Below are 13,705 nucleotides of genomic sequence, written 5' to 3' on the forward strand. Positions count from 1 at the left end.
CATGCTGTGGATGATTTTGAGATTCATTGGAACTACGATGTTGCCATAGAAACTGACCAAAAATATCAAAAATTTGAAAAGTCTTTAAAAATGTATAAAACTTTTACAGAAATGTTGCCTTGCAAATCGAGATGTGGCATTTAACTTTGGAATTTTCAAAATGGCAATAGTGAAAATTGACAAACGTACATAACGCTATGAAAACCGTCAAAAAACCTTTTGTAATGCATATATCTGCATTCACTGATGAAAAATAAATCAAAATGGCTGCCATTTAGTGGCAATTGGGGAACCAGGGTGACATCCGCTATTGCTAGCAATGGCAATTCTAGTTTTAATTGTTTTTTGAATTTTTTTGAAATTTTTTTTTGTTATTTTTTTCTTTTGTAACTAAAGGTTAGATTGAATAATAAATCAACAGAAGTTATGCAACTATGTCTGGAAAGCTATATTTTAATTCAAATGTCAGCTGTTTGAACAACAGACGCATAAAGTGTCTATTGTAGTTCATCAGAAACAATGGGTAAATAAAAATGTCAATAGATAGTTCAAAACTAAGCAACTTAATCCAAAAACAATTATTGAGCTTATTTCACGCTGTAGGACTACTTACAATATAAGTCTGCTAGTAATTTACGAAGTGAGAAAAGAATAATTAGTTATCAAAGGTACCGGGATTATAATTTAGTACGCAAGACGCGAGTTTCGTCTACATAAGACTCATCAGTGACTCATCAGTGACGCTCATATCAAAATATTTATATAGTCAAACAAGTACAAAGTTGAAGAGCATTGAGGATCCAAAATTCCAAAAGGTTGTGCCAAATACGGCGAAGGTAATCTATGCCTGGGATAAGAAAATCCTTAGTTTTTTCGAAAAATTCAAAGTTTTGTAAACAGGAAATTAATAAAAATGACCACATTATTGATATTCATGTCAACACTTAATCGCTTAAGTGTTGACTACTGGGCTGGTGATCCCCTGGGGGACGAAACGTCCACCAGCAGTGGCATCGACCCAGTGGTTATCAAAGGTACCAGGATTGTAATTTAGTACGCCAGACGCTCGTTTCGTAGGCAAAATTCTACAGCACATGATAAGAATTGTTGACCTTTCATAGTGACTCTAGTTTTTTTTTGTATTTCGCGACAAACGTAAGCTAATGCTTTATTGTATTATGTTTTAATAGTTTTGTTAATCTAATCAATTTATTAAAGTCCTGTTTACGTCAGACGTAAAAAATCTGAAGTATACTTTAATCCATTTATTGGATACTTTAGGTCTCAAACAGTTTAGCTGTAATGGGAATAACAATAGCGGCGAACATAGAACATAATTCACTTGTCAAAATTAAATTTAGAAACACTTACATTTTCTATTAAATTCACATATCAACTTTATGGGTTAAGTGTCATTCGGCAAAGCCAGACATTATGGAAACCAATCCTTGTTGGAATAGGAACAATTAAATTAGGTCTTTTGTATTTGTAGTTCATGGACACAGATTCAATAAAATTAATGTTAACACGGCTTGTAAAGCGGAACAGATAAATAAAGGCAACAGTAGTATACCGCTGTTCAAAAATCGTAAATCTATGGACAAAAAACAAAATCGGGGTAACAAACTAAAACTGGGGGAAATGCATTAAGAGGAGAACAACGACACAACATTAAAACGTAACACACACAGCAACGGACTAAGCATTAGACAAAATCCGATGAGAATAACCAATATAACATCAAAAGCAAATACATGAATTTGGGATAGAAAAGTACCGTGACACGTCTTATAGTAATGTGAATTCACACTCTAATAAAGGAGAAAACAAACGACACAACGGAAATACAACGTAAAAATGTTACACACACTTCAATCAATGGTAACAGATAACTGTTACCATTGATTGAAGTAAATGTTATATGTATAGGGCTAAGGCTAAAATACAATGGTTACCAATTCAAAATAATGCTTAACACGGTTATCAATTTGAGTTTTTTCTTTTTTATTCTAATATGAACCATATATTTCTAACCATAATAATAAATTTGTCTCTCGGGATTTTCTGATTCAGCTTTCCCAAAGTAAAGATCATTCACTATTGTTATTTCATCAAGAAAATCTAAATCTCGATCATCAACTAAATCTAATGGAATTATGGTGGTGGTAGAAAGATGTGAAGCAATACTATCCTGACTTGCCATTTCTAGGCGGCGAAATTTGTTTACGCTGACATCGGAAGTGATTTTTCATTTCCCACAAAGGCTTATAAATTAATATTTACGCGACCTTTTACCGCATTTCTCGGGGAAAATATTTTCAAAGATCTTATATCTATAAAATTTGAAGGAATTTAATCAAGGTCCTCGATCAATGTCTATGGTTAATAACTATGACGTATAAGACACTTAGACAGGCAATTGCCAAACAGGTGCTTGATTTTTCGCGTGTTTTTTTTAGTTGTCATTGTAACGCAATTTCCCGCAAATTACGTAACACCTCATTTGGGCACAAAATGTCATTGTGGATCACATGTAAATCCCGAACCGTTGAAAGCTTAATCCATAATTTATTACTCCAAATTACACGGCATTATTTCAACTTAAATCAAAAAGGTTTTGTAAATGATAGATATCTTACAATAAAACAATTCACCGAAGAATTTATGCAGCTGGTTTTTTTTACTTTTTTTTATTGTTTATGATTTTTTCTATTATTGTCTTATTTTTTGTTCTTATATTTTAACAGTTTTTGTCAATTTTATTGATGTGCATTGAATCTGTGTTGTTTTTTTTTTTCATAACCATCCGACGCCGTAGTAGAATTGAACATTGACTCGTTTTGGTCTCTCTTTTTTTTTTTAGACATTTGCATAATTTCTACCCGCCAGTATGATTGGTTGGTGATAAAAAGAGTCATCAAAAAAAATTGAACAGGACATGAAAGATCTTTTTTTATCATTAAGGTCTCTAAATGATACAAACATTTTGATAAAATATATAGTGTTTTACAATAATTGACATACTTGTTTATAATAATATAACAACACAAAAAGTACTGTAATAGCTCAATATAATATTAACTCAAGTTACAGTGTGCCCCCTTCCATCATATACATTAAGACCGGAAGTAAAAATGTGTATGTAGTTATCTACCGCTGTTCTGATTAAAAACAATAAAATTAGAAGTTTCATATATTGCTAGTCGCTAAAGGTTTTCATTGCACTTCATCATTTGTCCAACAGTCCGTGATCTTAATGTGAATTTTAGAACAGAACCTTGACAAAAACAAGCAAGATAAAAAGAGTAATTTTTAAATAATGATACAACATTTTGATAAAATATACAAATTTTATAACAAGTGACGTACTTGTTTATACTAAATATAACAACGCAAAAAATACTGTAATAGCTTCATACAAATATAATATCAACTCAAGCTACAGCGCCCCTTACCCCTTTCCATTATACATTAAGACCGGAAGTAAAAAAATAAATGTTTCTACTCGCTATTGGCTTTCCCTGCACTTCATCATTTGTCCAACAGTTCGTGATCTTAATGTGAATTTTAGAACAGAAACATGACACAATCAAGCCAATAACAATTTCCAATCAATTAGTGATCAAAAAGATATTAGTATTAACTGTTTAGATAGTCTGAAATTTCAAAGATCTGTAATTTTAAACAAACACATTGTATGAAAGAGTCATGCTGAAACACAGCTGGAATCATATAATGTTGAAAATTTTCATTATCCAATAACAAGATTTGGGGTCTTACTTACTCTGCAATAGACACTGATTCTGAAAATAATTTTAATCAAAATTTTAATATTGAAAACGTAAAAAAAAAAGAAGTATCCATGTTTTCAAATAGAAAGCTATTGCACAATTTTTTTTTTTTTTCATTTACAACGATTTAACTGTCACACACTATACTTTTATTCTACTGTATAAAATAAATATACATATTTAACAGAGTTTTTTCATTTTATTTTCACATTTTAATGTGATACTGTGAACCAACTTTTTTCGCAGATACTTTATTTAGTGTTGTGTCCTTCCTTTTCCACTTCGCGGCGATTTCATTTAGCGAATTTCAAATTTATTTGATGTAATAGAACAAGGAAGGTTTTTTTACATATTCGCGTCATTTTTCTACTCGCGTAAGTCGCAAAAATATAAGTCACTTGCTAAAATACAAATGTAAGTTGATTAACAGTATGAAGAAAACGAAATGAACAGTAAACGTCTCACAGTTAAAAGCTTATAAAGACAATAAAAGTTCGTTAAGAGAAATAAATATGGTCACCTAAACTTTTAGCACATTTAAGAAAACGAAATACTGAGATAGTGATTGTTTGGTTAGCGATAGTCATGTATATTAAATTGATACGCTTAATACGACTGAACGCTCTCTGAATTTGAGGTATGTTTTTAGGGGGTCCATATGTTGGGTATTGCCCTCTACCTTCCCCTCCCCTTGTTCAACTAATCTTTTCCCTATTTTAGTTCAAATTTCAAAACTCATGACAAATCCTGAAAATGCATCAAAAATGAGCTACTCGACGTTCAAGTATATCAATCAATCAATGATAAATTTATAAAAAACATCTTTCCTGTTGTTTTTCATTTTGATTTTGTCAATTACAATTCATCGATTTTAATATCAGTGTCATCAACTTCCAAAGGAAATATTAGTGCATTAATGAGAAATGGCAAAATGTTAATAACAAGGAGGAAAAAAATCGTGTCAAATTTCGTTTGACAAAATAGCCAATCTTAAAGAGAGCATGATTTGTACATACAAGATTATTCTTTGATTTGGATCCTTAGATGGTACGTCGAAAAATCCTTTTGAGACTGATTACAGAATTGCCGTGATAGTTCGGTCGGACTTAATGTAATTATAAATTGTTGTTTTGTGCATTAAAACTACGATTTGATTTGGAACGCAATCTTATAATTATGTCAAAAGTCAACAAATTGTATAGACAAACAGTTCCTTTTATGGATAAATCACGATATTGAGATTTCATTCAATTAAAGGATTACAAAGAGTTACAAGTACAAATGTTTTAGTAGCTGTGAATTGTTTTGTTTTGTAACATCTATTTGAATGACGAACTACGCACATACATCGATCTATTGAATAGTTCATTTGAAAATTTAAAATTTCTGGAAACGTGATTCCATAGAAAAAAAAGGTCATTGTTTCCTATCAGCAAAGAAACGGTATTAGGTTGAGAATTGATTTGATGGTCATGACATTACATTAGTTAACCTTTTTACACTTGTGAAATAAAGTCATGGACGGATCAAATTTATGATCATTTAATATATAATCGTTCAATTTGGTTTATATCATAAATGAAAATTACTCTCAATGGTCAAATATCTTGCTATTCGTGATTTAATTTCTTTAAAACGCTCACACTTTAACTTTCAAAAGAAAGAGAAAAACAAAATTATGAGCTGTATGACAAAAAAGTACAGAAAAGCATAGATAAATTACTATGGGTCGACGTTTTTTTAGGGTGGAACCTTTCGTCCAAATCTTTATCCTTTCTTTTTTCGCATCACTAATCGGCGTGTGATATATAATACCTTACTGCAGAAATAGTTGGTAAACAATTGATTGAGGTAACTGCATATAAATTTGTTTGGTTTTTTTTTTGGTATTGTAGTCCTGTCATGTAATGTTGTCAATTTAAAGTTATATCTAACATTGCCATTAAAGCAGGAGGTTTGGCATGCCACAAAACCAGGTTCACCCCACCATTTTATTTCTTAAAATGTCTTGTACCAAGTCAGGAAAATGGCCATTGTTATATTATAGTTCGTTTCTGTGTGTGTTACATTTTAATGTTGTGTTTCTGGTGTGTCGTAGTTCTCTTATATTTGATGCGTTTCCCTCAGTTTTAGTTTGTAACCCGGATTTGGTTTTTTTTTTCTCATTCGATTTATGAATTTCGAACAGCGGTATACTAATGTTGCCTTTATTTTTGATTAACACATGTAAACTTGTTTCTTGACTCCGGGAAAACTTAAAGATAATATTTACTGTGTTACATCTTTAATTCTACTGTCGAGGAAAGGTAACACAAAGCCACCGAAAGATAATTTTTTTGTTCCGTCCAGATGGCTGAGTGGTCTAGAGTGTAAGACTCGGTGCAGGCGGTGTTCTCTTGATAACCTAATAGCATGAGTTCGAATCCCGGCTAGGAAGAACAAAAATTTGTTCCGCAGATTTGTTGCTGTCTGCTGATATTTGGAGTAATAATGTGTATATATATTATAACCAAAGCGTATGCTCAAGATCTGTTAAATAGTAATACAAAATCAATAATTTGAATAAGAAAAACTTTTTGCATTATTCAGAGCATTTTAGAAGATACAATTCAAAATTTAATTATGTATTCCTTAAGGCGTGATTACCAATTTGGTTCACTTATCATAAGAATAACTTGCTTTAACATATAAACATTAGCAGAAAAATAATTTTGAAGAACAAATTGCATACTGGTGTTTGAAACATTAATATTATCAGTAATAATCATAGTAGGAAAATATGGAGCTATTATGTAAACAAAATGCATGAAAAGGCGAAACAATTTAAAGCATTTAATTGAAATAAAAATGGTCGTTAATGGTGTTATCTGGATATTGCGTTTCACTGCTAAAATTTAGAATGTAAATCAAAAGTCAGATACGGAAAATCATTAATGCCAACATGCCAGCATATCTAATGAATTTACACGTCCTGATAAGAAATTATTAATGAAACTGACAAAGAATCAATTTCAACTTAGACCAAGTAAATATCAACCCTGCAGTGAACTTATAAGTCACCCACAAATCAAACATAGCGATTTTCCTTCTAATGCAAACGCCTATTTTATAGTATCTTGATATTTTCCTGTCATTATAGTTGCCACAAACGACAATGAACTTTTATATCTGTCTGACCACGTTATAGAAAAACAAGTTTTCAAACTTAAACTCCAGTTTCTACTCAAGGCAGGAAAAAACAAAGAAATGTTGAAATTTATTATTTTATCATTCTTTTGATATTGTAAAAATTGTTTAATAAAAGATGAAAACCTCTGATTATATTTTCTATACCAATTTAGATGTATGTACATAAATGTTGTTTTCAAGAGTATAAATTTTACTGCACAATATGCTCTTTTCGGCAATGAATGTCTCTTTAAAGATGTTAGGGAACAAAATATATCAAAATGAATTTAAAATAATAAAAATTTTATAAACCAAAAATGACAAAAAGTAAAGTCAAATCCAGAAAATGGATCGGATCATCGCTTGATGGATTTATATTTCTTATAGTGTCTTTAAATGTGTCTATAAAAAAAAACCGGCATATCTACTACTTCTTTGCTTCAAAAAGATTACTTCAAGTTTTCTGTAAACTTTCTTGATAAAATACTGAATCAAGGGTTTTCAATTGTAAGGTGTACACATTCCATCATGCAAGTCCGCTACTTACCAACAGCATGATTACCATTTTTGTTTTGGCGGGATTCGTATATTCTGTTTATTGTTTTGCATGCTGGCTTATTTCTTTTTCTTTGAATCACACCTACAATACCAAGAGAGTTACAAGTTCATGACAATTTAGAACAAGGTTAGAATTTTATATATTTACCTTTCTTTTCATTCTCGTTTGAACTGTTATATCTTTTGGCACTCGTTCTCCTGGAGTCTTTGCTGCCCATAATGTTTTAATGATTCTTGTGTACGCGATGGCCATAACTAGAATTGGTATCAAAAATAAAACCACTGATAAAGTTGTCCAATAGATTTTCCTTGCTGGTTGATGGTAAACCGGTACACCATATTCCAGACTAATGTATTTGAAAACTAAAGGCCATTCGTCATCACACCATTGTTCTAAATGATTTTTCCACTGTCTTTGGTGTAATGTTCTGAAGACAAGAAGTGGCGAGGCAATGGCGAACGAAAAAAGCCATACAAGAATGATACTATGTCGAGCTTTTCTTTCAATAATATGTGCCTTCATAGCAAACACTACTCCAAAAAATCTGTCACATGCTATTAGTGTCAATGACAAAATGCTGGCAACAAGTGAACTGACTGAAATTTGAAAAAAATATTACGTTGAAATTAAATTAATTGTTATCATAATAGCAATGTTATAAACATAGGATAAACATTAACAATGAGATTCAACATAGTTACAAAAAAAAGAAAAAGTTTGTCCAACATTAAAACTCGAAACCTACTGTGTCTGTAGGCATGGTACCATTTCAGGCCTGTAACAAATCACATGTGTTATTGCTACAGTAATTCCTACAAAAACAAGAATGTGTACATAGTACACGGATGCTCCACTAGTACTTACATTTTCTTGTTCTGTGGACCGTGCAATTGAGGGTCAAAACTCTCATTTGCCATTAAAATTAGAAAGATCATATAAAAGGGAACATGTGTACTAAGTTTCAAGTTGATTGGACTTCAATATTTACCTGACTTGACGAAAAAACTTTAACCTGAAACGGGACAGACGAACGAACGAGGCACGGACCGAAAAAAAATAATGTCCCTAGATTGGACATAAAAAGAAATTGGTATAGCAGAAGTATGTGGCAAACATAAGGCTTTATAAAGTTAAGTATTTAGCGTAGCCAATAATATTATTCCAGTTGACGCTTTGAAATTGGTATCATTTTATATCTTTATTTATAAAAAATTAGGGTCTTAATATCAACACATCGAAGTGTAATAATGTCAATATGTGTGCATATAATAAAATTATCAACATTAATGGCTGAATGAAAAGGTAGTATGAAATGATAAAATATTCCTGCTGCAAACAATTTAGATATTCCGCTTCCTATCAGATCAGTTATGTTGCATCTAACTGAAATGTGTTAAGTATTGTCAATTTCTCTAAACAAATCAACGCATGTAAAATATATTATAAAAACATATATAGGTACGTCTATATCCCTCATCCGATTGCGAAGTGCCAATCTGCAAACGAGAACCTCGATAAACATAACTATATTATATTTGTTTTCGCTACTTTTGCGAGTAGAAAAATGACACATAAATCATCGCAAATATTAAACTTTTTTATCTTTCCTAAATTATCGACCAAAGATATTTAAAAATCGCAAAGTGGGATAGAAAGGGCTAAACGCAAAATCGAATATTCGCGTAAATAAGTTGGAAATCAATGCGAACGTCGTACGAGTGAGAGGGTTAGCGCTATAGAACCAGGTTCAATCCACCATTTTCTACATTTGAAAATGTCTGTACCAAGTCAGGAAAATGACAGTTGTTATCCATTCGTATGATGTGCTTTGCCATTTGATAAGGGACTTTCCGTTTTGATTTTTCCTCAGAGTTCAGTATTTTTTGTGATTTTACTTTTTTTAGTTCTCTGTCACCTTCTGCTTTATAAAATCGCCTTTTACAACAAATGAATGACCTGTGTGTGGTCTAAATTAAATAATCATGACAAAACAATAAAGCTGAATTTACAAAATGTTTTTCCAAACTTTATCATGACAATTTTGATAATAACTTTTACAACATTCTAAGCACGTAAATCATCGAAGACAACTCATTGAAATGCATTTCGAATAAGTTGGAAATCTACAAACTTGAACTATTAAGTCAATTATAAAACCTGTTCATCCTGAAACTCATCGTGTTAAAGTCTTTCTTGAAGAAATCCTTAAAGTAATCGAGCAATAATATTTAATGCCCACACAATATTTTTACAAAGCTACTTCAGTCTCTTAAGAACATAACTCAAGACAATGAAGTTCTCTGACGTGTTTCGACATCAACTGTTTACCAACAAACAACTTGCATGTTATATTTCATCTACCTAGAGATTAAATCAAGTTTAAATGATTTGTCGGAAGATTTGAATTTAAAACACGATTCCCTATTGGACAATTAGTCTGCAGAATTTAGATACCGCACACAGTTTACAGTCAAACTCATTAATATTTTTTTATTTGACCAAAAGGAGTTAAATTATTGAGTTTCTCTTAAACATTCCTTTAAATGCGAGAAATCAATTGACTTTAAATGCTCAGTGTCTTTCCTAACAAGAGAAATACAAAATTGCACATTTGTTCAATTTTGATGCCGACGCATATAATCCGTTAATGAAATAAACACTACCTACATTTCGTGCGTTTGAGTCGCTTTCTGGATTTACATTCATTGTGAACGCTCAAACCTAAAACTTTTGAAAGCGACGGTTGCGTATAGATACGCTGCAAAGTCAAGATCTTGGTGATCGAAAAGCACCTAAACAGAGTGGCCAATTTATTCTCAGATGTCCTTTGCCTGTGGAAGCTGAAAGATTATGGTTTCTTAAACATTTCTTAATTCTATTCATTTCGGCATCTAGAAATAACACTCTTTATTTTTTCGGTAAAGGCAACATTGAATGGTAAATCCAACAACCGTTCTAAGGCCACTAAAATGATGAAAAATATAAAACTTCTTAAAGTTTTTACCAATGATTATTGTTATTTGATTCACTAGTATTAGTAATCGCACATTTTACCTCATTTTTTCACATATTACCTTTATTATACAAGATCAGTTCATAGTATTTCAAATCAAGATAAATTTTTATAAGGGTTGAGTTCCTATACTACATGTACACCAGTGTATTTTAGTAAACCAATATGGATTCATACCAACCCATCAAACATCCAATCTATTTATCATATATATTTTAAAAATAAACTCATCATAGATACCAGGATTGAAATTTTATATTTTTTCGCCAAATGCCAGTTTCGTCTACAAAAGACTCATCTGTGAAGCTCAAATAAAAGATGTTAAAGGCCAAATAACGTTCAAAGTTGAAGAGCATTGAGTACCAAAAATTCCAAAAAGTTTTGCCCAGTACAGCTAAGGTAATCAATCTATTCCTGAGGAAGAAAAACCTGAGAATTTCAAAAATCCAAAAGTTTTGTAAACAGTTAATTTTTAAAAGAGAATGCGGACATCCAATACATTTCGATTAGTCTGATGCAGAAATTAACTGCAAGGATATAATTATTGAGGCGTTAGCTTCTGTCGTAAAGATGGATGCATCCGGAGGCTTGTGGGAAGTCATGTTCGGTCTCGATAGACAACAACGGATACAACTTAGTATCTCCATCCTTCGATCAATCAGTACAAATAGTTGAAAAGTTAGAACTGATAGATTTAATTTCAACATAATGTTGAAACCAAATTGATGGGTTTTATCAGCCTTATGACATTTACGGAGATCATAATATCATTTCTGGTTTCATTTTCAAGTTCATGGCAGTTCCTTGTCTGAAGCAGTGTATTTCAAATTTAATATATCGAGGTGCGAATTAAAAAACGAATTTCTAATGATGTTTTACAAACTTGTACGTCTTCATGTATGTGAATGAAATTTTTAAAATGCAAATTGTCCGTTGTTAGTTTATTTTCGGCTTGTTATTTTAAATGTTCGTTTGATATCTTTCGCATCTCATTATAGATTTATATTTGATTATGGAATCTAAAGGTCGTAATACTCCCTAAAACAAAGTTGACCTTTGATGGATTTGTCTATCATGATTTGTCCCTTTTGATCACATAGCTTTTCATGTGCTTCTCTTTCAAATATTTGGGTTTGAACGTTCCAGATGAAGGTAGGTCAAACTGAGTGCTTCGTACATACACACTTTATAAAGTCTAATTTTTGTTTTAGAACTTGGTCGATATCGTTGGTAGTAGACGATAATTAACCCCTAAGGTAGCATCAGCTAGTATGATGTCAGTGTTTACGTACTACATTGTAATAAACCTTTCTTAAATAGTCGATGTAAAGATTTTTAAATCTTAACAAACTAAGGTTCTAACTCTCTAAGGCAAAATTATTCTTAGATGAGGATGGCAATTTTGTCATAGAAAAGTGAGAATCATGTAGGAAGCATTTGCAACAAATATGGTTCATACACATAAAGGAGGTTATTTTCTCAATAAGAACTCAAGGACTAACTATCGTGAAAAAGTAGTTTGGTTCTGTTGAACCTGTCTGAGAACAAAGTAAAATCACACAAATACTGAACACAGAGGAAAATTCAAAATAGAAAGTCCCTAATCAAATGGCAAATTCAAAAGCTCAAACACATCAAACAAATGGATAACAACTATCATGTTCCTGACTTGGTACAGGCATTTTCTTATGTAGATACTTTGTGAGTTCGCTAAATTAGAAACTTAAGTATTTTGAATATCTTTAGTAATTAATAACGTCCTTACCAAATGGAAAATCAGATAATGAAGATTATTTTGTAATTGTTTTGTTAAACAACCAATAAAATGATCCTTACGTGTAGTTTCTTGCATTCGTTATTAAGACGTTATATATTCGTACATAAAGTTGGCAAAGTTTAAGAAATATGACTTATAAATGACACAATATCTGGTTTTCATTATACTGTTTCAATTATGTTACTACGCTTGAATCTCTATCATAATCTGACGATAAGCTTACATAGACAATTCTTCAGTCGAATAAATACTCTACCAAGAATATAAATACTAATCATTCAGTTTAAATGGACGAAAGAATGAATTCGGAGTGAAATTCAAATATTTGAGCATTCCAGGAAATTATATCACACTCATGTGATTAATTTTATAAACTGGCAGACTGTCAAATTATTTCAACAAGGAAATTGTTATCAATCTCAAATTATTTTCCTTTCAATAAAAGATTTAATAAAAGGATAAAGTTCAACATGCTTATTGGAACTTCAAAAGGATGTGGGAAATTTAACTAATTTGAAATAAAAGTAGACCACAATTAATCACTAATTTCCGCTAATTTCCGCTAATTTCCGTAAAATTACCAAGCTTGATTTTGTCTATTATCATCCTTTAAAAATATAAACCTTGTTCCCATTCAGAAAATTCATTAAGCACAATGTGTTTTCCCTACAATAGGAAATACAATCCCTTCAAATTGACATTTAAGTTCAAAGAAAAACACAGGATCACATCCCATAATAATAATAATTAAATTAACAAAGATTTCTCCAGACATTGATTAATTTGCAAAATGTCTAGTCCCAAATATAAAACATACAGGTAAATTCATTATATCAACAGTTTTCCTGATTTACCCTCATCATTAACTCTCAGTTCTAAACATGTGAATGCCAGGAATACGTAAATACGCTGCAACGTTAAGAGTTTCAGTAGAGATCATAGTTTTATTTTAATATTTTCTAAATACACATTATCAATATTGATAAAGGCAAGGTACAACTGAATACTCTCAAATTAATACCATCACGCGGTAATATCTCAATAAACGAAGCCCTGTGTTAAAGAAACAGCAACCCTTCGACCAATACAAATCATTGAAGTCATATTACAGGTCAACAATTATAGACAGTCTTTGAATTATGACAAGTTCTAAATTGGAACGAGACTTAAAAAAACCCAAATCAAACAAAAAGTATTAAATATCTATCATCAACACCCACCACGTCAACTCTCCGATTACAAACACTATACGCAATAACTACAGACATCAAGTGAAGAGGTTCTTGGCTGGAACAAGCACATAAAGATGTCGAGGAGTTTGACATTTTTGTTCGCAATCAGACTTCCTATACATTGTTATTATCGTGCTAAGTAGAATCACAGGATGCAGAAAACAC

At 31.4% G+C, this 13,705-nt stretch overlaps 1 protein-coding gene across 1 annotated transcript in view; it reads right to left on the reverse strand.

Annotated features, from left to right (window-relative positions):
* The window catches only part of LOC143044904 (QRFP-like peptide receptor), a 44,735-nt gene that overhangs the window by 12,276 nt on the left and 18,754 nt on the right, over nucleotides 1-13,705 (reverse strand). Inside the window, exon 2 of the mRNA XM_076217136.1 lies at nucleotides 7,666-8,114. Within this exon, the coding sequence (XP_076073251.1) occupies nucleotides 7,666-8,114 (449 nt within the window). The remainder of the gene's footprint in view (nucleotides 1-7,665; nucleotides 8,115-13,705) is intronic.

This window comes from Mytilus galloprovincialis, chromosome 9 (genome assembly GCF_965363235.1).
Source record: "Mytilus galloprovincialis chromosome 9, xbMytGall1.hap1.1, whole genome shotgun sequence".
Lineage (NCBI taxonomy): Eukaryota > Metazoa > Mollusca > Bivalvia > Mytilida > Mytilidae > Mytilus > Mytilus galloprovincialis.